At 37.7% G+C, this 24784-nt stretch overlaps 1 protein-coding gene across 1 annotated transcript in view; it reads left to right on the top strand.

Annotated features, from left to right (window-relative positions):
* Positions 1-4806: 4806 nt before the first annotated feature.
* fer1l4 (fer-1 like family member 4) overlaps positions 4807-24784 on the top strand; it is a 33699-nt gene continuing 13721 nt past the window's right edge. Inside the window, exons 1-30 of the mRNA XM_041978446.1 lie at positions 4807-4897; positions 5861-5916; positions 9421-9509; positions 9968-10067; positions 10155-10249; positions 10894-10938; positions 11491-11652; positions 11763-11823; positions 12136-12267; positions 12435-12497; positions 12604-12688; positions 12776-12944; positions 13371-13548; positions 13889-14075; positions 14532-14611; positions 14807-14932; positions 15106-15175; positions 15397-15500; positions 16498-16606; positions 16951-17176; positions 18083-18215; positions 18300-18400; positions 18521-18608; positions 18695-18811; positions 18905-19057; positions 21280-21487; positions 21576-21700; positions 21893-22027; positions 23314-23487; positions 24294-24404. Of these exons, the coding sequence (XP_041834380.1) occupies positions 4819-4897; positions 5861-5916; positions 9421-9509; positions 9968-10067; positions 10155-10249; positions 10894-10938; positions 11491-11652; positions 11763-11823; positions 12136-12267; positions 12435-12497; positions 12604-12688; positions 12776-12944; positions 13371-13548; positions 13889-14075; positions 14532-14611; positions 14807-14932; positions 15106-15175; positions 15397-15500; positions 16498-16606; positions 16951-17176; positions 18083-18215; positions 18300-18400; positions 18521-18608; positions 18695-18811; positions 18905-19057; positions 21280-21487; positions 21576-21700; positions 21893-22027; positions 23314-23487; positions 24294-24404 (3561 nt within the window). The 5' untranslated portion in view covers positions 4807-4818. The remainder of the gene's footprint in view (positions 4898-5860; positions 5917-9420; positions 9510-9967; positions 10068-10154; positions 10250-10893; positions 10939-11490; positions 11653-11762; positions 11824-12135; positions 12268-12434; positions 12498-12603; positions 12689-12775; positions 12945-13370; positions 13549-13888; positions 14076-14531; positions 14612-14806; positions 14933-15105; positions 15176-15396; positions 15501-16497; positions 16607-16950; positions 17177-18082; positions 18216-18299; positions 18401-18520; positions 18609-18694; positions 18812-18904; positions 19058-21279; positions 21488-21575; positions 21701-21892; positions 22028-23313; positions 23488-24293; positions 24405-24784) is intronic.

Here is a 24784-nt window from a genome sequence, read left to right on the forward strand (position 1 = left end):
GGTTTCTGTTTTTGTTCTACATCAGCTTTCTTCTGATTGATGTGGCTCCTAGAGTCAGAGAAAGTGATTATGTAAAAGCTCTAGTTTTATTGTGTCAGATTTGCAACAAAACTGCATTTATTAATGTTTAAATATGCCGCTGCCAGCACTTAAACTCTAACCACTTTAAATCACTAATAACATTAGCTTTGTGCCTTTATTTCACATAACAGGAGCTGAAGAATAGGGCTGGAAAAAATGTCCTGTATTAAACTTGAATGTTGTGGTTTCTCATAGGAAAACCTTGCAAACAACAAGTTTCACTGAAGCATAAATGATTTTTTTTGTAGCCATGTTACATTGCCAACTTTGTTTATAATGGGTAAAGAACCTATAGATTGAAAACGAAATGTTTTTGAAGTAAGTTTTTATCCTTTCACCCTTTTTTTTCTCTTAAGATATTTGTATTTGCTATTGCTTGGAGGACTGTGATTTGTTTTGGCCAAGTCCCATCTTTGTTTGGGAGAAGTTTAACTAAATCTCAGCTCAGATCTCACAGTTGGCTGAAGATACATAGTTGATGGACTGTGAAATAGTGCTCTGAAAGCTCTGAAACAAGCTTGTCAAAAATCTTTTGTCACATTTAATGTTACTAAGGAGTTGTTTTTATTCTTTTTTAGTTTTAAATTGTAGGATTTATCCAATTTTTTTTTTCTTGGCACACAACAGCCTAACTGATTAAAGTGTTCACATTTTAGTCTGCATTTTGGGAAAATGTTTACTCTGTTTACCACTTTCTTCCATATCAACATGTATATCCTCTGCATCAACATCTTTGACTATTTTAACCGTCATTCAATAAAACTGCAGTGGCTTGCATTGAATTGAAGGGCCAAAGCAAATATAACAAGTCTGTTGTTGTCTGTTTATTCTTATCATCTCATGATTTGATGCACCTCGAAGTCCAGGCTGCGCGCTGTTGGTTTATTTTGATGTCTGGTGAAATGAAACATCTTTCTGGAAAACAGACCTATGTTTTGTCTAAACTAATAAGAGAAACTCAATCATTTACCTACACAAATAATTAAAAACCTCCAAATATTTGAGCAGAAAGTTTGTCTAATGAACCATTAGTTATCTTGTATTTCTAAACTTTTTTTTTGTGGGGGGAGTCATCAGACTGCTGCTCACCTTGTTGTCCCGCCTTCGTTGAGTTCTTTGTGAAGGGAAATTTATTTTTTCACTTACGTCAAAGTAGCCAAGAAACATTTGAACTAGTATATAAACGGCAATCTAAGGTCACTCATATTTGCTGTATTTCATTCGCCTTTACTGCTTGTCACACAGGGGCAGATCTACAGGGGGGCAAGGGAGGGGTACTACTTTAGAACTGGCCCCCAACTTTTGTCCTTAAATCATACATGTAAAAACGCATTGTAAATCCAAAAGCCTTTCATTGCACTGAAATCAAAGATTTATTCACATAAAGATTGTAGTTATAAATGTAATCTTAGGACCCTCAAAAAACGTAGTTACACCCCGCTGTGCGTGCCAACAATGGTAGTATGCAATCCAGCTGAGTGGAGCAACTGAGCCTCCCAATATTCACCAGGTGAAGTCAGTTTTCACAGGTGATGTTCTACCACTTAAGTTAAAATTAATGTAAAGTGAACAGAATGTCTGCTGAACATGACAGTCACAGTTATAATGTCTATTGATCATGTGTCGATAGTGAGTAGTTTTTGTGTGATTTGTTGGAACAAATTTCTATAGTTAGCTAGTTTTAATTAAAGTGTAAATACAACCCCTACTTTTTGCGTAACTCCACCCACTGCTGAATTTGAAAAATGCCTGAAACTGCAACAGTCGGGTGGGAGGTGTGGGATGATCCGCGAGTGGATAGTGGACGGGTCGGGATACACAGACGGTAATGATTGACAGAGAGCAGCTCAGCTCACTGGCAAAATGCAAAGCGCGATTCACAAAGCAGTTACGCCACAGAGGGTTATTTTTTCTTTAAGATTTTCTCATGACATAGATAACCTCTCTATGTCACACACACACAAAAAAACAACAACCTGGTTTTACCCTGTAGAGGGCGTTATGAGCCAATTTTTACCCACAAAATCCTGATTTTAAAATAAATTTAAAAATGACAAATTTTATCAACAGTATATGTGGTTTTCATCACCATCAAGTAAGTCTGTGTTGTTCACAGCTCAAAAACACATTTTTTGGTTCACTACCCCTTTAAACTAAACAAGAGAGCAGTTTATGAAGAATTCATATGTGAAATAAGTTTGGAGAGTCATTTTAGGGACTGAAGCTTCAGTGACAGTTCTGTGGGATCAATATCACATCAAGGAGGCCGATCAGTTAAACCAGGTTACATCCTTACTGTGAGACGGGAAACGAAGCAACAGGTTGCGATAATAAGTAGTTCAAAGGGATCCATCCTTTATTACAGACTATATGGGATGTTTTATTCTCTGAATAAATTCCAGTGACATTATGTTCCATAATAAAATAACATTTCAGTAAAAACCTACAGGTGTGTTTTAAAGCTAGATATGTGAAGGTTTACTATGGCCAATTTATTTTATCAATAATAAAAACTAAATATGATGGCAAACTTATAGCAGAGCAATCTGATAACATGTAGTTTGTGCACTCTGAAGCCTGCTTGCTGTTTCTGAAATGAGAGCCTAGCAAGCAGACCAGATTTTCCCCCATTTACCGTTTGGGTAGCAAAGTGAACGGGTTGTGAAATGGGTGGGAGATGTATTTTACATTAGAAGAAACTCTGCTTCTGGAGTGGTAGATGTCATCCAGAGGGAGATTGATGAGAAAATATAATTTCTTTGTAGTATCTCTTTGATGATGTCCTCAGAATTAAACCAAGATACAAACGTAGTGGACTGTAAAGTTGAACAGGTGACCGAATAAAGTTTAGCTAAGTTAGGTTATTAGTTATTATTATCAGTTTCTCTCAAAAATACTATTAATCACTGAATCGGTGTCATGGTAAGCCAGCTAAAAAGATTAAAGTTGTTCCAAATTAAATGCTTGATTTATTCCAAATTAACTTAAAGGAATCTTAAAATGTAAGCCCAAATATTGTGTTGTTTGTTTTTTTATTTTTAAGAATAATGAAAAAGTGTTTATGTAAATCTTGTTTTGACTCCATCCAGCAGTTGTTTTATGAGTATGCCTTTAAGAACTACACAGGTCTTTAGTTATGAAGTCAGTAATGCAACATAAAAAAGTGTTATCCAGTTTGTAGAGCTGCTACAGTTGGATTATTATTATTATTATTATTATTATTATTATTATTATTTTGCTGGCTATTTCCAGAGTTGTCCTCTGTGGCCATATGGGTTATTATGACCATGTCCAAACACATGCATGTTAGCATAATCACTCTAAAGTCAAAACGGTAAAGAAAATAAATGAATGAATGATTAATTTGATAAATAATTAGTCAAAAAAAAAAAAAGAAATATATATATATATATATATATATATATATATTTTTTTTTTTTTTAAATAAAGCAACTGAAAAAATGAATAAGCATTGCACTTATACATCTTCAGACCAGAATGTGACAAACAAGGTCAACACCCCAAGTAAAATGAGTTACTGGTTCCAGTACTCGTTCTAGTGCAGGACAGCTGCATTTTACCCCCCTGGACTCAGTTGAGGTGAAGTTGTCATCCATGTTGTAGCAAAAGTTCCTTAAAAATAAACGTTTTCCTCTATAAAAAGAAAAGAAAAGAAAAGAAAAGAAAAGAAAAGAAAAGAAAAGAAAAGAAAAAAAGAACCAAACACAGACACAAAAACACACACTCAAGATGCAACAAAACTCCTGCAAACTTAAACAGTTTCCTTGTTATAACTAAATGTTAGTTTGGATTCTTTTTCCAAGCAGGAAATGACCATCTGGGAAAAGCAACACCAGACTAAATGATAGAAAGTCAGTTTTATGATCCTGCTGCTTTGGGTTCAGAACTTTTACTTCCAACTTGCCTTTTGTATTTTTTCTTCTTTGAAATTTTAATTTTATTATTTATTTTTATTTCTATTTTTATATAGATAGATATAACTTTATTGTCTGTTTTAAAGTAAAACAGAAATTTGTCTTTGTTATGGCTTTATCCCATGAAAAACCATTCTCACAAAAACATTCACACCAAGAAATAAAAACAGTGCAGTCTTATTTATTTATTCATTTCTTTTACACTATGTCTCTTTTAGAAAAACAGTGTGTACTAAAGAGTTTTGATAATTCTAAATTGGACAAACAAATGAACAATAAAAGCTTTTAAATATTTTTAGTCAATACATTTATTAATATTGTTTTCTGTCTGGCAGCCATCATACACCTGAGAGCAAAAACAATTTTCAGCTACTTGTCTGGGTCCTGTTAATGTTTACTGACAGTATTGTACAGCAGTAGAAAGCTGGAAAATACACACAAACATGAATTAAACACAAATAAATTCATGCACTTCATAAATAACTGTCAGCATCAATAATTATTTTACCTAGTATAATATTTAAAAAGCTTTATGTGATCCCGTTTTTTTCTCTTTCTGTTTGTATGTGTGTCTTTTCAAAAGGAGGAAACTAGTTGTGCAACTCTATTTACTTTATCAAACATTAGAAAGACCTGCCCTAAGACACACACACTTTAACAAGCCTACATGTTCACTTACACGCAAAGAACAACCTTAGCAGTCAGGTCCCACCTGCTGAAGAAAGCGGACAGAAGACATCAACCATGAGACATGATGTAGACACAGACTGACAAACAGGTGAACTGACAGGTGTCCGCCATCATGTCCATCAGCGTGGAACTGAAGAGGATCTCCAACCTGCCGGGACGATCTGACAGAAAGGTCGAGCTGTGCTTCAGAGGTAACGTGTCCAAACACACCTGTGTGGATTCTTTCTCTCCAAAAGTATGTGGGTGTACCTGGTGTGTTTTCCAGCTTTGCTACAGTGAAGGGAACTCTTAATCTCAACAGCACAGAATAATAATTAAAACTACCTACACTGAATCAATGATAGGGTGGAATAGAAATACTCCAATGGGGCTCCTTCATAAAAAAAAAAAAAAAAATTCTTTTTAATAACAAAGTGAATGTAGAGTATTATACCTTTACTGATCCTGCTTCCAGCAGGTCTGTTTGGTGTTCACATCTAACTGCTGGACATTCTCTTAGATGGTTGTTTTGAGTGATATTAGGGTTTTATAAAAGGTTGCACAGAAAGAAGAAAATCCCATGATATTCTTAAATAAACTTACCCCAAGCAGTTTTGTCCTCGAGCACTTCTGACAAGAGGAACAATTATTAGACATCATAAAACAATTCCAGTTCTCAGATATTTGACAAGTGAAGGAAAAAATCTGAAACGAGAATCTACCTAGTACTCAATGGTTGCAGATTTTAGTTTTTTCAGCTAAATTAATCAAGCTCAGAGACTTGATTTGATATACGTCTGTCATATAATCGGCAAATAGCTGAGAAAGTACTTCAGCAGGTGTTTTGTGTGTGCTGTCTTTGTAATCTGCTCTGTATTGCTGACAATGAGCGCTTCCTTAACGGCTCCTCAGTAGGGTGTTTTCAAACTCAGTTTTCCTCAAAAAGTTTGGATAGACCCCCCTTACGAAAAAAAAAAAAGATATTAGGATTGATGGGTAGACTTGGGAATTTGAGAAAAAAAAGTCAGTACACAGAGGTGTCAGAGCTGTTATTTCACACTATAAATTCAGTGCCTTGCCAGTTTAATAAATGGTTTAGTTGGTTTTACCAGCAAGATAACTAGCACGAGATACCATTGTTACCATGGTTACCAGTCTGTCTGTTTGTCCTCCAGATTTTACCCATAAAACCAGAATACTTCAGTGTGAAAATTTGGCCATTTTCAATGAGGTAAGTCACCCACTCAAGCTGCAAGTGTGTAGATAATAGACTGAAAATCTAAGGTTTCCCACTCCTGCTGTAAACGAACTCATGCGGCCTCCAAGTCTGAAAATTGAGGCCCTCAAATGTGCATTATTACTAGTGGCCAACAGGAGGCGACTCTTCTGGTTCCAAAATATGTAGAAAATATCTTCTCATTAATTTATTAGCCAATTTAACATTCCTAAAATGTTTTTATTGCATTGATGATTCCATTTTGTCTCTAGTCAAACATAGTTTTAAAGCAAGATGGCAGGAAAAAAATCCATTATTTCATCACCTGGTCAATTTTGAGATTTTGACTTTTTTTTTTCTTGTTATTTTATATTCTATTTTATTAATCCCAGCTGGGAAATTCTTTCTCTGCATTTAACCCGTCCCAATTGCCATGAGCATTAGGCTGCCAGATTCCAGCGCCTGGGGGGGGGTTAAGGGCCTTGATCAGGGGCCCACAGTGGTTTACCTTAGTTGCCAGCCCAGGGACTTGATCCCAGGTTCTCCAGACCCAAGCCCATCTCTGTAATCACTAGGCTATCACTGCCCTATTTCTTTCATACTAAATGAAAATAAAAAATACTAATTTAAGGTGTTTATTTCATGATACTTTGTCTGTACGTGCATCTAAATATAAATTCATCTGAAGTTAGCTGTCTTACATAGAACACAGTACCATGGTGGTTGTCTGTCCGTGTCATGTCTTCTAAACTACGTAATCTCATCCAAACTTGACAATTGCTGAGATCAGTTAATGAAATATCTTCAAGTATATCTACACAGAAGCTGTTACTCAGAAAAAAAGAGTGTACTGATAGCGGATGATTTCCATTTGAATGAACTTGTTGGCAGGTTGAAACTTCACAACGGTTCCGTGTTAAGAGTCAAGACCTGTAGTGTAAAGCACAGGTAATAAATTGACTAACAAACTAAACCCATGGGAGACAAAAACTGTTTGTTTTAGCCAACTCAGCTCACAGCCCCATTCAGCAGCGAGTGAACGTCTTTTACTGAAGACCTCCCTTCAATAAAACGCAAGTTCACAAAAACCCAAAATAATTGAGAGCATGTGTCAAAGTTAATTTGCCCCAATTGTGCTTGGACAGAACTCAAAGTGGAGAATGAACCACAGAATCATGGATTTTTTAGTAGTTTGCTTTTTCTTTATTTTTTTTTGTAGAAAGAGGCCAACAGCAGCCTCAAAATGGGTGTATGATGAGGTGGAGTTAATCTGACATTCACCAGGTGCTGCTGTAAAAACAAAAAAATACAACAACAACAACATCAACAACAAAAACAAATTGTGTCTATAAATGTTTCTAATATTTTCAGCTGGAAATTTGGGCAATGAGCTGCTGAGATTTCAGATCATGTTACAGTTTTCTGTGTGCGTGTTTGTGGTTGGGTTTTTTATACATTTATGTAAACTTACTTAAATTTTAGGCCCAAGAAAGGCGGCTTTTGTGAGAAAATCTTCCTTTGAGTCATCAGACTTTGATTTAGGGTTACAAATAGTAAAGTTTGGTGTGATGAAATATATCATATAAATGGGGTCCTTACAAAGAAGTGGTGTGTGTGTGAGTACTAAAGCAGGTAGCTGTGACTGTTTGGCTACTTCACAGTCAAACTATTTTAATGGAGCTGATAGGAGACTGCTCCCTTCCTACAGTACATAACCAACACAAATACAGACAACTGCTCCTTGAACACACATGCACACCTACAACTGATGGGATTCTCGTCTGTTCTGATGCACTTTGTTGAGGCACCAATTGGGGAAAAAGGATGATGATGACAATGGGTGCAAGGCCCAGTGTCATTAAGGTGGCCAATCCACCACTTTGGTAATGGTACGTGGAGTTATTTTCTGCAGGAAGATTGAAATGTTTTGTGTTGCTTAATCATCTGAGAAGCAACATTTAAAGAACACTGTAGTCTCTCATGAAGAGTGATGCATCATAGCTAATTTCAGTCCGTTTTGATAAAACCATGAAGATCTTCTATCATAACTATCTAATCAATCTTATTCTATAATCAAATATCTTCAGAACGTTCAACCAACCGAGTCAGCGTCATTCAGATAAATATTGAGAAGCAACTTGAAATGACCACTGAAGTTCATGAGTTCCTTCACTTTTGGAGTCCACTGATGTAACCGTTTTGTCTTTTTGGTCAGAGGGGAGCATGACTGAATGTGTGGTTCCCGTAAAAGCAAACGTCATTAACTTACAGCATCAGAGAAAATATTTGTTGAACCAAAGCCACTTCCTGCTTAATTACATCACCAAGTCTTTGTTGACATAAACACGGTTGGCAGCAACAGAAATGTAAAACCATAACCTGTGTGTGACGTGGACAGGGCTGGAGTTTCTAAGTGCCTCGGTTATATTTCCCTGCATCTGAGTCAGTCGGTGTTTGTTTTTCAGGTGTGACCAACTAATTTTGTGTGTGTGTGTGTGTGTGTATACCACTCATATTTTGTCCAAAGTAAAACTAGGCAGCATCTTGCTTCTTACTTTGTTTTGAGTTTTTTCCTTTGTTACTACTAGATTTTTACATTGTAAAATCAGTTATTAACTTACTGTTACTGATTAAACTAATTTAATACATTGTAAGTATTTAAAATAATGGTTAAAATTTCCATGATTTCCATCGTCATCTCCTGTTTCAACAACATGGTTATTGGGAATATGTGTTGAGTCTGGAAAATCCTGTTTTCAGCAAGCAGCATACCAAAAAATTTGAAGAAAATACAATTCAAACCCCAAGCAAATATATGGGACTTTAACCCTTTAACAGCCTGCTCTGCGGTTTGGTTGAGCAAAACTTTCAGTAAATAATGAATCTTAGAAATGTGTATAAATAAAGAACAAAGAAAATGCTGTCATACATCATGTCTTTTGTTTCTTCAGACACCAAATTACTAATTCCTAGATGAATTGGGCTGCTATCCTTTGGTTTTCACTGAAAGAAATCTGGTTTTCGTTTAGTCGAAAAAAAAAAACATTTAATATTTTTTTCTGTGTTCCAGTTGAATTTAACAACACAGTAACACATATTTTGATTGTGTCACTTCTATAGTGACACAATCAACAATATATGCCAATATACAATCAACAATCTCACATATCAGTTCTCTTTTGAGACCAATATTATACACTCTGCCCTTGTGTGAAGATATGCTCAATTTATTTTGAGTATGTCATTTCAGATAGGAAGCAGAACAAATAGAAGAGGGTAGATTAGTGAACAGTTTGCATTATTACAAAACCTTGGTGTCATTGAAAAGTGGCTAAAGTTTATAAAAACTCTAACAATAATAGAACTTTGGGCTCATTATCTTGACACACACCTTGTTTGGTAAAAGCTTAAAAGTCTGTGGCCAAATTTCCTTCTGTAATTTCATTTTAATGTGTGTGTGTATGTGTGTGTGTGTGTGTGTGTGTGTGTGTGTGTGTGTGTGTGTGTGTGCGTGCACAGAATTTCCGGTGGCCACATTATGGTAAAGTCATCACTGATGAAGTTTTGTCCATTAGTGTATACAACTGCAGTAAATTCTTCTCCAACAGGTAATTCACACACACACACACACACACACACACACACACACACACACACACACACACACACACACACACACACACACACACACACACACACACACACACACACACACGCACACACACACACACGCATGCATGCATGCACACATGTGCATCTATTCTGTTTGTGTTTCCTTCGTTCCTGATGTAGTCCATCTTGCCTCCTTCTCTACCCAAACCTGAACCCTCACTGTTTATCATAATGTGTGCAGAGTTGCTGATTGGATTTTAATTGGACAACAGTAGCATTTTAATTTTTCATGCATTTTTTCAGTGGAATACCAACAGTATAAAAGTGAACTTGAAACTGAAAACCTTAACTTAGATGTATCCCCACAACAATGTAGAAGCTTACACACTTCTGTTCTCAAACACACAGTTGTTGTATATGATACCAAGTATCTGTGTTGTGTATCTGTGTGCAGACTGCTTGGCCGACTGGTTATCAGTCTCCAGCATGTTGTTACCTCGGGCAGGTTGTTGCTACGGGAACCACTCACTGATGCCAACTACAGCCTGACTGATGTACGGACACACAAACACACACCATGCTTAGATTAGCAAGTCTTCATCTATTCTACAGCCACTATGGTTATTACTCTGTCCCTGCAGATCATTATAGAGCTGGACATTCGCTTCCATCCCCTGGAAGGAGCAGCAGGCCACTGGGAGGAACTTGAATTTCTGCCGGTTGAAGACAGTGATGAGTAAGAGCACCTTTACACCAGAAAGAAGTTATACACATATACTCTTTTGATTATAAAGCCATCACATTAATCTATTATGAGTTTTATAAAACACTGATGTACGACTTTGAGGGGAGTTTATTTTTGGACAAACTGCAGCCGTATAGTGCCAAGAATTTTGAAGCACATGGACTTTCTTATGTGCCATCCAGTGTTTTTTGTGGTTTAGTCAGTCTGAGTAAATGAGCTAAAAAAGCTGTAATAATAAAAAAAAAAAAGGGTTTAGGCATCCACAAACCTAGAAACAAACCACAATGAGTGGAAATAGTTTATGTATAAAAGAAGCAGTCTGTACAGGATCCTGTATTTAAGCTTCGTCTCTCAAATTAGAGCAAAATATTGATGAAATTTATATGTTTGATGTAAGGTAAGGTACTTGCAACTTTTTGTACTTTTTGGATTATCTAAAGAAGTGATGTCAGGTAGATTTTCAACCAACATAAGACTCTGTAGGATGTGTTTGGTATGATTTAGCACTTGAAGCAGGGGAAAACTGTAAGCCCAGCTCTTTATGAAAGAGAGTTTTGAACAGAATTAGTGCATACTTCCAGTCCAGGTTATTTGTTTCTCTCATGTCGTTTTGTCTCTTTTGTGTAAATTTTTAGATCAGGCCTGGTGATCAGGAATGTGGGATTTGATGACCCTGAAAGGTGAGACTTGACCAAACTCACACATTTGTTCTTTTTGCAAAACTAGTAGACATTGTTGTAAGATACTGACATTGAAACATCTACATCAGTTGAATAACCTGAAGTCAATAAAGCTCACCCTGGAATCAGTCAGCCAACTGAGATTTTCTTGTCATCTGACCAAGATACGTCCTTCAGGCATGAGTTCTGTCTGCTGAATAACAGCAACTGAATGTAGTTGAAACATCCAGAAAAATTCAGAATATTTTATTACAGCTATGTGCCCTTGAAATCCAGACTGGTTGTCTAATTTAATTAGATGTGCATCATTAATAACACTGTTAGGATTTGTTCTCCCCAATACCTACTTTATAATGCTGTATAGAAACTCGGCTGTTTTCTTGCATGAGAAAAATTTAGATGTCACTCATTATTTTCTACTTTACTCCACACAGTAGCAGATGTGTGTTTAGCTGCATTCTGGAATAAATTTCCCTGTAACATGTGTAGACCCCGCTACCTCTGACGGATCAGTCAATCGAGCACTGAATATTTCTCATTTTTCTCCATCAGAGGGCTTATGGTTGCTTGCCCAGATCAGTTGGAGAGAGAAGCCCGTCGCTTGGGTAAGAGTCTGGTTAGGGCAGGGGGTGAAGATGATGACGAAGATGATGATTATGATGACGATGTAGTGGATTTGGAGACATCAGATGTTATCTTCACACCTCTTCTGAGGTCAGTGAGACTATCTGTCAAATGCATCTAACCCATCTGGATGCAGTAAAACGTATCTGCTCGCTCATCTGTGTGTGTGTGTGTGTGTGTGTGTGTGTGTGTGTGTGTAGTCGATGCCGGCCACTATCCAGAAGTGCAGTTGCAGCAATGCCAAGAGTCCAGAGTTTCCAGGTGAGTTTATTCCAGTTTGGATTATTCAACAAATGAGAAAATTTTATAAGCATTTCTAAAGCCATTTCTCAAGGATCCAGCTGTGAGTGCTGTAAGTAATCCTTCTTTTGTGATGTGGGGTTCCCTCCCATTCAGATGTCCTTAAAAATCTCAGTTACAGTCTGCATTGTGAGAGGTGTCACTCGTGATGATCATATATTTAATGGGTAGATAAATCTGTGGCTCCTCTCAAATTTTTAGCTCTAATAACTGGTTTAAGCTCATGTTTACCAGTAATATGAAGTGTATGTGTGTGACTGTGTGTGGATACAGGTGAATGTGAACATCCTGGAAGCTCAGAAGCTTGTTGGTGTAAACATAAACCCGGCAGTTTTCATCAGAGTTGGAGGCCAGAAAAAAAACACAGTGACGCAGAAATCCACCAACTGTCCGTTCTTCAATGAGGTACAGCAGAGTGGAGAGTCCGGAGGAATGTTAGAGAACAGAATCACAATTAGAATAGAGCCAAGCGCTGAAATCCTCAATGCAGAGTAGAATAAACTGCTATACCATGTTCAGTCGACGACAGCAGGATATAGAAGAGTGGTTTCTCTTTTTTTCTGTTCTTTCAGACTTTCCAGTTTGAGTTTCAGGACGCTCAGCAAATCTTCTTTGATAAAGTCATAGAAATAAAGGTCAATTCTACTTTATATTTTCTCCTCTGTTTGTATTACTGTTACCATGGTGAGAGACCTGGGAGTCTTGGCCATCATGATCACCTGTAATATTACTTCCTCTCAGGTTTTCCACAGGCGGACTCTGGCCTTCCTGATGACCCACATTGGAACCTTTAAAATTGACATCTCCACTGTATACAGCCAGCCAGGTACCCGTACGGCTAAAACTGCAATACTCCAAAACTGGTATTAACTACTGTAATACCTACTCACCTCTGACCTCTTTGCTACTCCAGACCACAACTTCTACCAGAAGTGGGCTCCTCTCACCGACCCGGCAGATACCAGATCAGGGGTGAAAGGATATGTCAAGGCCAGCCTCAGTGTGCTGATGAAGGGAGACACTCTGCGTATGCCCAATCTGCCACCTGCCTCCTCTTCTGGAGCCAGCGAGGACATAGAAAAGTAATATTGCACAAAACAGATGTGACCCCAACTGTCATTCAGTAACAAAACCAGATTAACTCAGGTTGCCCAAAATGTAAGATGTGGGCCCAAAATAACTCAGAAAGATTTTGTTTTGTCCCACATAATTTGTCAAATGAAGGCATGTTTAAGTTAAATAAAAGGACTGAGCCTTGAAGGATGCCAGAAATAAACTGCTCTGCCTGGATTCATAGGGAAACAGAAAATGATGGGGTTACATTTTGGACTTTTAACTTCATTTAATGTGACTTTTGAGAATATTATTTTCTATTCTCTGAAACTTCCAGAGCATAATATGGCCCCTTTAAGAAACTCAAAGTAAAAAGCATCTCAGTATAGATAGGTTTGGATTCATGAAAAGCTGGTGCGACGGACTCTGGTTCTTATGTTGGACTTTTTTTGCAGGAACCTGCTGCTTCCTCGTGGCATGCCTTCTGAACGTCCGTGGGCTCGGTTCCGTATTCGAATCTACAGAGCTGAGGGTTTGCCCACCATGGAGGCGGGGCTAATGGCAAAGATGTCCGTCACAGACCGGGCAGTATTTATTGACCCATATGTACATGTTACCTTTGCTGGACAACAGGTATTCAGACACATGCAGTAAATATCAATGTTTAGTGGTCTGACTGTCCAAGAACATTGATAATTGATTCTGACATATATTTTATGAATTCACCAGTTTATCTTACAGCAGTGGAAGAATTTAGAATTAATTAGAAATATGAGCTGGATCACTGTAATGTTGATCAATTTAATTAACCCCTATAATTGTGTTTTAGAGCAGGTAAAACTTCCTCATCACTTTCTGTTTTAATATTTTAGTTTGTATTTTATTTTGTTTTTCCTAAAAGGATGCCTGGAAAAGATTTCTCTTTTCCATTATTATTGAAAATGTTCAGATCATGCTGTTTGGGTGTTTTTAGGGAGAAACTTCAGTCGCCAATGCAACCAATTGTCCAGTTTGGAATGAGGAGATCTCCTTCATTGAGCAGTTTCCTCCTCTGGCTCAGAGAATCAAAATCCAGGTTCTTGATGATGCCAAGATGGGAGACATTGCCCTGGCAACACACTTCTTGGACCTGCAGCAGATATCTGACCCCACCAGGAATGGTATGACCCTGATAGAAGACACAATATTTTACTTACATTTTAATGGTTATGAAAGGCTTTTAGTTGCTATGATGCCCTATGGGCTGAACTATTTAATCGTTTTAAGAAAAACAGAGCTGATGTTTACTGTGTCCATTAATAAATTCAACCATACCTGCTTCCTGTTCTTTCCACTTACCAAAGGATAACTTAAACACCAACTGAATATGATCAGAAATGTTATCTTTAAAGCTCTATTTTTCTATCAAAAGACTAATTGATTATTCAATAATTATTTTAGCTGTACTTACATAAATTTATTGTGGAGTGATTGATGTCAAAACATCTTTTTTATAAGTACCTCATGTTGTTTTACACAAACAGCTGCTATCACTGAATACCTATTAATACAAATCACATGTTTTTTCCAGGCTGTTATTGTTTAAATGAAATATTTTGTTTGTCTCTTGTCTGCAGGGTTCAACCCCACCTTCGGTCCAAGTTGGGTTAATCTTTATGGCTCACCGCAGAACTCCACCCTCGGAGATGTCCACCAGGTTAAAAAAAAAAACAAAAAACAAAAAACAGTCAAAGATTGATTTTAATGTGTGACGGAAATGCATTTGTTTGCTTTCTTGGTGACGATTGAAATTAAGTAGTGATACTATGGCCAGTCAGGCTAGCTGTTTTGATTAAAATATGAAAAAGTAACATCTCTCTTATTTATTTATTTATTCATTCATTTTTTTCAGGCACTGAATGAGGGCCTAGGTGAAGGGATCTTCTATAGAGGGCGAATCCTCCTTGCTCTCTGCATGGAGGTCTACTCTTCCCCCTCTGCCATCGCCGTGGAAACAGGATCTGGTGCAGGGGCAAAGGTACCTCTCAGATTCAGGCTGTGGGAACATTCAAAACTTTGCAGTGACAGTATATCACAAGTCAGGAAATTATTTAATTTTTTCAATGTTTATTTCAGTTACTGTGTTGCCACCTCCTCAATCTTTAACGACCTTTAATATTACGTGAATCTAATTCTTGTTTATCCCTGAAGGTGAAAGGAGCACTGGGGAAGTTAGGACGAAAGAAGAAGAAAAAAAGCAGCAAGAAGGAGATGAAGGAAGGTTAGTTTGCTAAGGATGAGGTAATGAGAATGTGTATTTTTTTCATGTGATAATCTTAATACAATTTTAATGTTTTATTACAGGCATTTCTGGAAGCAAATTTTATTCAATGGTTAACAAACACAACTTAATAACTGAGAAACTCATTGATTTACATGTTCTAAAAGCCAAATAAAAATAAGATAAAGGAACTACATTTTTTAAACTTGTTGATGTTGTAGAGTCTGCAGCTGTGAGTGGATTGGCTGATGAATCCGGGGAAGCAGGAGTTGAGGTACCAGAGTCTGTCACTGTGGAAATTGAAGAGATCCATCCCCTCCCTGAGGTCAGTGCAATCACCACTTCAACATCATTATGAGTCATGTTAAACAAACTGCATGACAGGTGACCCTGTGATATTTCAGAGTAACTCATTTTATTTTTTCATTTCTGTTTTCATTGAATATTTATGATTTTCTTTGGCCTTTTATCTTTTTTTATTCATGTATTTTTCCCCTTCCTGTGTCTCACATATCATCCTTCCTTTGTTGTGTTTCTATAGAATTTTCTAAAAAAAAATGTTGAATTTGAATGAAAAAAGTGTTTAATAAGAGAAATGTTAACTTTTTTTTTAAATGCTTGTTATAATTTTTGATTTCCAACATGCAGAAGTGAAGTTATACAACAGAATGATGCCTGACATTTAAATGCACATGTTAAAGAGTGAAGAAAAAGTGGGCAGCAAAACAACAGTAGAGACTCTCATTCTGAGATGAAATATAAAAACGGTACTGCTTATAATCTGTCGTACAGTGTTAACCCTTTTAGCAGCAGAGTTTTCAAGACATACTGTAAATGAGAAAAAAAAATTATTACGAACCAGAGTTTATGATGGCAGAAAAATTACTCATCTAATTTCATATTGTGGCATAACTATAACTATAACTATAACTATAACTACAACTATGACTTATGACCGATTCAAAGGTCAGCCATGGTAGAAAGTGGTAACAGGTTTGAGCTCTTTTTCTGGAGATATGGCCTGCTTGTCCCAATTTTGCAACTTTGGTGTTTAGAGGGTTAAAGTTATAATAGATAAACCTAGATCTTGATCACCAAACCTAAAAAGTTGACCCCAACCTGGAAGCTGACAAGTTTGGTTCTGTTTCCACATGTAGATGTATTAAGTATTTAAAAACAAACAAACAAACAAACCAACCAACCAACAAACAAACAAACAAACAAAATTAAAGAACTACATTTCCGCAAGAGTCAGTTTTAAGATTTTGGGTAGAAAACAGACTGACAAGTTCTCATCTATTTTCTTGTGTTTTTGTCCTTAGGGTTTTTTGGGACAGAAGGAGGAGTTTCTGCTGTTTGCATCTCTGTTTGAAGTCACTATGATTGATCCATCTGTAGGAACAAAACCACTAACCTTTGAACTTTCAATAGGTAAAGATCAAATAATTTGTGACTGATATTAGAACCACTCTGAGACTGATAGACTTAGCTAAGCTTATTACAATTATGTTTTTCTTTTAACTGTTTATGTTACAAAATGAGTTTGTCTAAATAGGTTTGCCAGTAGGACAAACCAACTGCAGTTTTCAGAAATAAATCATAAGTTTCTGACCATTCAGGTTTCAAACTATTTGTTTCAATAAATCAGTCACAAACAGCAGCACTGATGGGCATATAGGCCACTCCTGAGCTTGAGTATTTTGGCTCCCTGGGATTCAGGAGTCACATTTTATTACCAGCATCAAACCTCAGAAACCCTTTTTTATACTTGGTAGGGAATAATGGGAAGGCAGTTGGAATTGAGAAATCCAAGAAAAGCCAGAGCAGAGAGGAGCTAAGAAGAAGCAGAGAGGAGTTGAGGAGGAGCAGGGAGGATCTGACTGACACACACCGTCTGCTGGAGTCAGAGGATGAGTTGGACAGAGAAGAGATGCAGAATCCTGAAGCTGAGAACAGATCTCTGTCTGCTCCGATGAGACCTCAGCCCACCGAGTATATAAGGTAAATAACCAATCATCAATCCATCCAAACAATTTGATGCTCTTTCCCTTTAAGAGGACATCTTTATAGTATAAAAAAGTTTCTGAATTACTCTTATTTTGCATGAAAACAAAAAAAAATAAAAATAAAAATCTCTGTATGTGGATGCTCAATATTACAGTCAGGAGGCCTGACTAGGAGGTATTATTAATAGTTTTCACAGTGACAGTGAAAAACCCTTAATCATGGCTCGGAATGCTAATAACTTGTTGATGTTTACTTGAATGAAATTCAAGCCCCAATTCCCTCTGATAATTTGGCCAATGCTAGGTATGTATGCATGTATGTATGTATGGCAGCAAAAAAGATCTTTTTAAATGACAAGAAGCTTGAAATGATACAGTGCGAACATGTCACAGTAAAAGAAAAAATATGTTTCTAAAATTGTCTGATAATTAGGTGGTATGATTTAGAAAAATCCCAGTAAAACAAACAAAAAAACACATGCATCAGGTCTTCCCAAACTCATCTAGCAAAGCTTCCTGTAAAGCAAATCTGATTTTTTAACTTAGAAAGTATCATATGTTTTTTTTTCTTTGTATTTTCCAAAGCTGTAAACTTTATCTGTTATTATAAGGCTGTTGTAAAAATTGATTATGATCAAATTACTTTTAAAAATAATATGTAAATATATGTCAGTGCAAATGTGCAAACATTTGGCCAAGGGTTGTGCATCAAAGACATTTTCAGAAAAAATATTCCTCCTACTCCTTATTTGAAGTTTTCCATGTGCAAAGGATTTATCTTTGCAGTCTGATATATATTCCATGAAGTGATTCTTGTAGAAGTAGCACGAGTCCCTCCATTATTTAATTTAATCTGTCCATGTCTTAAATTGTTTTTCTCTGTTTTTTTATCTGTTCTCAGGTCATATCAGTGTCTTCAACTCCAGCCTCCCTCAGCGAAACTGAAACCTTGTCTGTTTCTCTGGAGTCAGTTTGAAGATCACAGCTTTCGTCTTTATCGGGCTAATTGGCTAAGCAAGATGGCTGACAGGCTGGTGAGAGTCAAGACATTTCTCTTTGCCATGTCTATTGAGCAATGCCTACAACATTCCCAACATCACTCGCCTCTTGCCTTTTAGGAGATTGGTCTTAATGAGGTAGAAATTCTGATGAGGAGGCCAAAGAGCAAAGTGAAGGAGCGTTTGGTTGAAGTGCTGCTGGAGCTGGTGGCCTCTTGCAAGTCTGTATACTTCTAAAAAATGAAATCTAAAAAGATTCTGTTTGGTTTGATTTATTCTTATTATTGTCTGGCATTCTGACTGACCGTGCTTCTTCTGTCCATTGTCCTCTTTTTCCACAGACAGTTCAGTGCTTTCTCAGAGAGGAGATCTCAATTTCGCCCCAACAATCTGGACAAATGCAGAAAGGAGTTTATCAAGAAGAATTTGGTGAGTCTGTTTTCAGCTTTGTTCCTTTTTTAATGTTATCTGTTTATTCTCCTTCTCTGTCTGACTGAATGCCTGACCGTCTCCAGGTCCTGCTTGCCAGACAGGCAGTCAGGGCCAGGCGGAGGATCACCAGAAAGACAGCCAAACAGCGGTTGATTGAAACCAGGAAACTGCTAAAGAAGCTCCGCCTACTGGCTGCAGAGGTCAGATGTCATAGAGACGGCACATCAGTGTAGGCCACAGCAAGAAGCTGCATGTAGTTTGACTGAGTTTCTCTCACATCCACTTCCATCCAGCCCCAGAGTACCATTCCAGATGTTTTCCTCTGGTTGCTAAGCGGAAGCAAGCGACTGGCATATGTGAGGATTCCCGCCCACACCATCCTGTACTCACTGGTGGAGGAGCAGAAGGGGCAGGATTGTGGCCGGATCACAACCCTCTACATGAAGGTTACCTTTTAATATCTAAATGAATCACCAGCTCTTCTGTATATTATCATGGAAAATGCTTAAAGTTTAATTGGCTGTTCCTGAATCTGTTCATTTTAATGGGATAATTGGCAGGAGTGATTACTTCGACTCATATTTGACTCGCATCTTCTAAATGTTTTCTCACTAAACTGCTATAATCAGGGAAAATGATTCATTTTATGCTTGTCTCTGTATTATAGGCACCTTCTTGCAAGATCTGGAATCAGATGAATAGTTTATTCAATAATTTGAATACACAATGTAAATTTAACCTTGATACATGAATTTTCATTAACCCACTTACCTTATCTAACAAAATCATACAGCCAACATCATATATCCGCATTTACTGTCACTCATTTAAACAGTGTTAACAAAAGTTAAATTTTACTCACTAAATCTACACAGTGGTATAGACTTTGTGCCACCGGTGCAGCTTAAAACAAGTTATTTAGGTAATGTAGAGGATATTTATTTTACTTACATGTCTGCTCACAAGAAAAATAGCTATTTTTTCTTTAATGTAAAAGATTCAGACATTATCAGTAGCATAAGAAAATGATCATGAAAGACCCAATTAAAATACACTGCCTGGCCAAAAAATAAGTTGCAGACAAGAAAAAGGTCTGACACTCTAATATTTTGTTTACGGAAGAGTATTAGGGCCACCGAATAAATAAAAAATAGAATTCTGAGAAAAAAGTCAGAATTCTGACTTTTTTCTCAGAATTCTATTTTTTTTTTTTTTTTCTTCAGTGGCCCTAATACACTTCCATATTCGTTGGACTGCCTTTAGCTTTGATTACAGCATGCACTGGCCGTGGCATAGTTTTGATAAGCTTCATGCATCACAGGATTTATTTCCATCTGGTGTTGCATTAATATTTCATCAAGATCTTGTATTGATGATGGGAGAGTCCGACCACTGCACAAAGCCTTCTCCAGCACATCCCAAAGATTCTCAATTCGGTTAATGTCTAGATTCTGTGGTGGCCAATCCATGTGTAAAAAATTATATCATGTTCACTGAATGAATCTTTCACAATTTGAGCCCAATGAACCCTAGCATTGTCCTCTTGGAATATGGCCGTTCCATCAAGGCAAGACAAAATACATTGATGGAAAAACCTGCTCATTCAGCATATTCAGGAAGTCATTGTCCTCATTCTTTAGGCCCATAATGTTACTGAACCTAGACCTGACCAACTGCAGCAACCCCAGATCATAGAACCCACAGGCTAGTACAGTAGGCACTAGGCATGATGGCTGCATCACTTCATCGGCCTCTTTTACTACTTTGATGAACCCAACAATCTGGAACAGGGTAAATCTGGACTCATCAGACCACATGACCTTCTTCCATTGCTCCAGAGTCCAGTCTTTATGCTCCCTAGCAAATTGAAGCCTTTTTCCTCTGTTTAGCCTCACTGATTAGAGGTTTTCTTATAGCTACACAGTTGTTAGGTCCCAATCCCTTGAGTTCCCTTCACACTGTGCATGTGGAAATGCTCTTACATTCACTATTGGACATAGCCCTGAGTTCTACAGTTGTTTCCTTCGATTTGATTTCATCAAGCATCTAAATGATTGCCGATCATGATCATTCAGGAATTTTTTTCTAACCAAATTTCTTCCACAAAGATGATGGTTCCTCATTATCCTTCCAGTTTTTAATAATGCATTGATAATTTCTTAACCCAGTTTTAGTAGTTTCTGCAATCTCCTTAGATGTTTTCTCTGCTTGATACATGCCAGCGATTTGACCCTCCTTTGATTTGACTAACATCTTTTCCGCCACCACGGGATGTGTCTTTCCACAAGGTTGTTTAAGAAATGAGAAGCTACTCATCGTATCAGTTGGGATTAAATAACTTGTTGTCAGGTAAAAGATAATTGCTCATGCAGTAATTATCCAATAGGAGGGTCCTAAATATTTGCTTAGTAAATCCAGATGGTGACTTTTCACCTTTTTGGCCAGAGAGCGTAACTTCCCAAAGAAGATTTTCCATTTTTCTATCCAAGAAATTTTCTATCCAAAATCCTTATTGATGCTGAATTTTTTAAGTTATTGATAATTTCTGTTCTCTAACATCCTTAGCAGCTCTTACAATCTGACCTGAATCATCTTATAAGCTTGTTTCTTTCTGTTCATTCTGTTTGCCTTTCTGGAATCAAAGTCATGTGCCTATCTGTCTTTCTAGTCACCAGGATGTTCAGCCAATGAGGTCTTTGCAAAATTGGAGGTCTACCTGTGGCTTGGTCCTGTCAAATACAGTAAGGAAGCCATTAACAGCCTGCCAGAGGAGTTTATGCCCAAATATGAGGATGAGGAGGAGGGGGAGGAAGTGCAGAGGAGGCTGGTCTCTGTGGATGAGAGGATGAAGATTCCTGTTAGTCTTTCCTGTCAGGGTGAGTCAACTGGCCTATCCGAGTGGGGGCAATTCATCGTGGATCTTTAGGAGTCTGGTCTGGTAGACCTTTCTGTATCTCTCTGCAGACAGCAGGTACTTCCAGCTTCGATGTCACCTGTACCAGGGGCGTGGCCTGATGGCTGCGGATGATGATGGCCTATCAGATCCTTTTGCAAGGGTGGTCTTTTCTACACAGTGTCAGGTTACCCGGGTACGTACAACCATTCCACTGGTTTAATTATTCACTTAAACAACTTCACTTTACAGTAGATTTACATTATAATCTATCACTTGTCCACTGCCTGAAACACTGTATTCCCTGTTTCGTAACCCAGAGAAGACAAAATAAAACCTATTTACTCATATCTATAATTATAAACTGACCTGTATTTTTTTTGTTTAGGTGTTGCCAGACACCCTCTCCCCCTGCTGGTGTGAGTGTTTGTTGTTTGACAGAGTTCTACTGGAAGGAACCAAAGAGCAGCTCCAACGAGACCCACCGCTCATCATTATCAACATCTATGATCATGACGCCATGGTAACCCTGTGACACTGTTATTCTTCAGTTCTTTATCTGTCTAGTGACTCTACTCTGAGCCCTTCCCGGGTGACCGAGCTTCTCAGTCAATCTTTAAGAAAGAGTCCAGCCACCATGCGGAGGAAACTCATTTTAGCCATTACCCACATCATAGGTGAAGGTAGGAATGTAGATCGACCGGTATGTCGAGAAATTTGCCTTTTATCTCAGCTCCTTTTTCACCATGACAGACCAATGCAGAGTCTGCATCACTGTCTGTCACACCGATCTGCCTGTCAATCTCGCGCCTCAACCATCCCTTATTCGTGAACAAGACCCAGAGATACTTGAGCTGATATCCGACCTGGAGACAACACTCCACCCTATTCCATCTGAGGACCATGGTCTTGGATTTGGAGGTGCTCATTCTCATCCCAACCCCTTCACACGGCTGTGAATCGGCTGGAGGTCATGGTCCAATGAATCCAAAAGAACCACATCATCTGAAAAAAGAATTGAAACAGAATTGGTGACAAAGGGCAGACTTGGCGGACGCCAACCCTCACTGGAAACAAATTCGACTTAGTTCAGCAGTCTTGAACCTGCTGTTGATGAACCAACTGCTTGTCTGATATTCTGGATTTTGTCTGTGAAGAATTAGGCAAACTCATTGCAGGTCTTTTCACCATTGTGGTCCCACAGGCCAAAAAGGCCCAATAGAACTTTTTCTTCAGCTTGATGGCATCCTTCACTACTAGTGTCCACCAACTAGTTTAGGGATTTCTGACTGGCATTGTCCCCTGCCATCTGAGCAAACTCACCACCAGGTCATCGGTGGTGAACTGTAGCCTAGTGTCCTGATGCCAAGTGCACATTTGAACACTCTTATGTTTGAACATGGTTTTTGTTATGGACAATCCATGATGAGCACAGAAGTCCAATAATGAAACAGCACTCTGACTCAGATCAGGGGAGCCATTCCTCTCAGTCATGCCCCTTCAGGTCTCACTGTCATTGCCCACATGAGCATTGAAGTCCCTCAGCAGAATGAGGGAGTCCCTGGAAGGAGTGCTTTCCAACTCCGTCCAAGGACTCCAAAAAGGGTGGTTACTCTGAAGTGCTGTTCAGTGCGTAGGCACGCACAACAGTCAAATAAGTGAAACCTGAAAATATAATCTGCAGGTTTACTTAGTTCTCTTTTAAACCCTGACTCAAAAAATTCAAAGAAATGGAAGAAGGAAGAGGAAAAAAATTTATGAACGTCGTGACACAGTCCACCATGTGTATGTGTTTGTGTGTATGTCCAGGGCAGTCCGGAACCTCTGGGTCGAGCTTTTGCCGAACCCGAGTTTAAAACAGTGGAGCAGTTCTACGAAAAGCCCCGTCTGCGTTTCTATGACATCAGCAGAGGAAGGGTTCCTGCTGGGGAGCTGCTGGCTGCCTTTGAGCTCATCGAGCTTGACTACTCTGGATTTGGAGAGGTAACATCTGTCAATCAGTCTCTGATAAGATGATGTCCTTATAGCAGAGTTTGTACTTTTAAATTAGTCCATGGTAAATAAGTTGAGGTCATAATTGAAGCATAAATAGGGTTTGAGAGACCATTAAATGTTGACAGTCTATTATCCTGTATCATTGCTGCACTGTTTCTGGTCTGACTGGAAGTTAAATACAATCAGATGGTGAAATGTAGCACAAACAGAAAAATGTTTGGATTGATGTATTTTTGCACAGTGATTGAGCTTAAATGAGTTCAGCTGCAAAACAGTGCCATTTTGGAAGCCAGTAGCTGCTTGTTTGGAGTTCATCAGTTGTTTAGCAATTGAATAAACTTACTGTAAGTTATTATGCACAGTAGTCTCTGCCAACGGAAAACAAATATCTACAAGGAAAATAAGCTGTTCAGATTAAAATAAATGTAGAAAGGAACAACAACAGAAAGAAAATCATTATTTCACTTCCTCCTATAGGTTTTCATGATATGCAGTTACCGTTGTTGTGTAAACACCATTTTTGTTGGCCATTATTGGCATCTCAGGTGAAATCATTTATAGTTTAACCTCCACTTAAAATGCTATGAATAATTTAGATAAATTCTTGGTTTATGAATTATAAAGAAAAGTAAAAGCAATGGAACTAACGAGCAAAATCAGATTAAAGCTGTATTAAATGTGAAAAATGCTTTAACCGAAATACTAAAAGACAGCATGCATGAATTAATCTAACATACATTTAAATAACTATATATATATATATATATATATATATATATACATTCTCTTTGCAGCCATGTCTCCCCATCAGTGTGGACCCTCAGGAATTGACCTATTTAGATGAGCAGAGCTGTTACATCATCCCAGAGGGAGTTCGACCTGTTCTGAAAACCTTCAGGATTGAGGTAACACTCTGACAGACACGTTGTTGGTATGTTGCAGGTGTGTTTTGGGGGATTCCTGGCTCAGAGGACAGTTCATCTGTGTGGATTAATTTCTGATAAATTAATATATCCTGCATGTAAATGGGACATATAAATAAATATATAAAAAATATACAGGATTAATTAATTTAATACATTATGTTTAAACAAAAGGAGTAGCAGAAATGTGTAAGCAATCAAAAATACAATCAAATTTATTTATTTATTAGAAGAACAATAAAATATACAAAGAGCTTTGCTGAATCTGATGGCAGATCAAGATTCAAGATTCAAAATTCAAAATTCAAGTTCAAGATTCAAGATTCAAGATTCTTCATTTGTCATTATACAAGTGCAGGACA

Source organism: Melanotaenia boesemani, chromosome 3 (assembly GCF_017639745.1).
Source record: "Melanotaenia boesemani isolate fMelBoe1 chromosome 3, fMelBoe1.pri, whole genome shotgun sequence".
Classification (NCBI taxonomy): Eukaryota; Metazoa; Chordata; class Actinopteri; order Atheriniformes; family Melanotaeniidae; genus Melanotaenia; species Melanotaenia boesemani.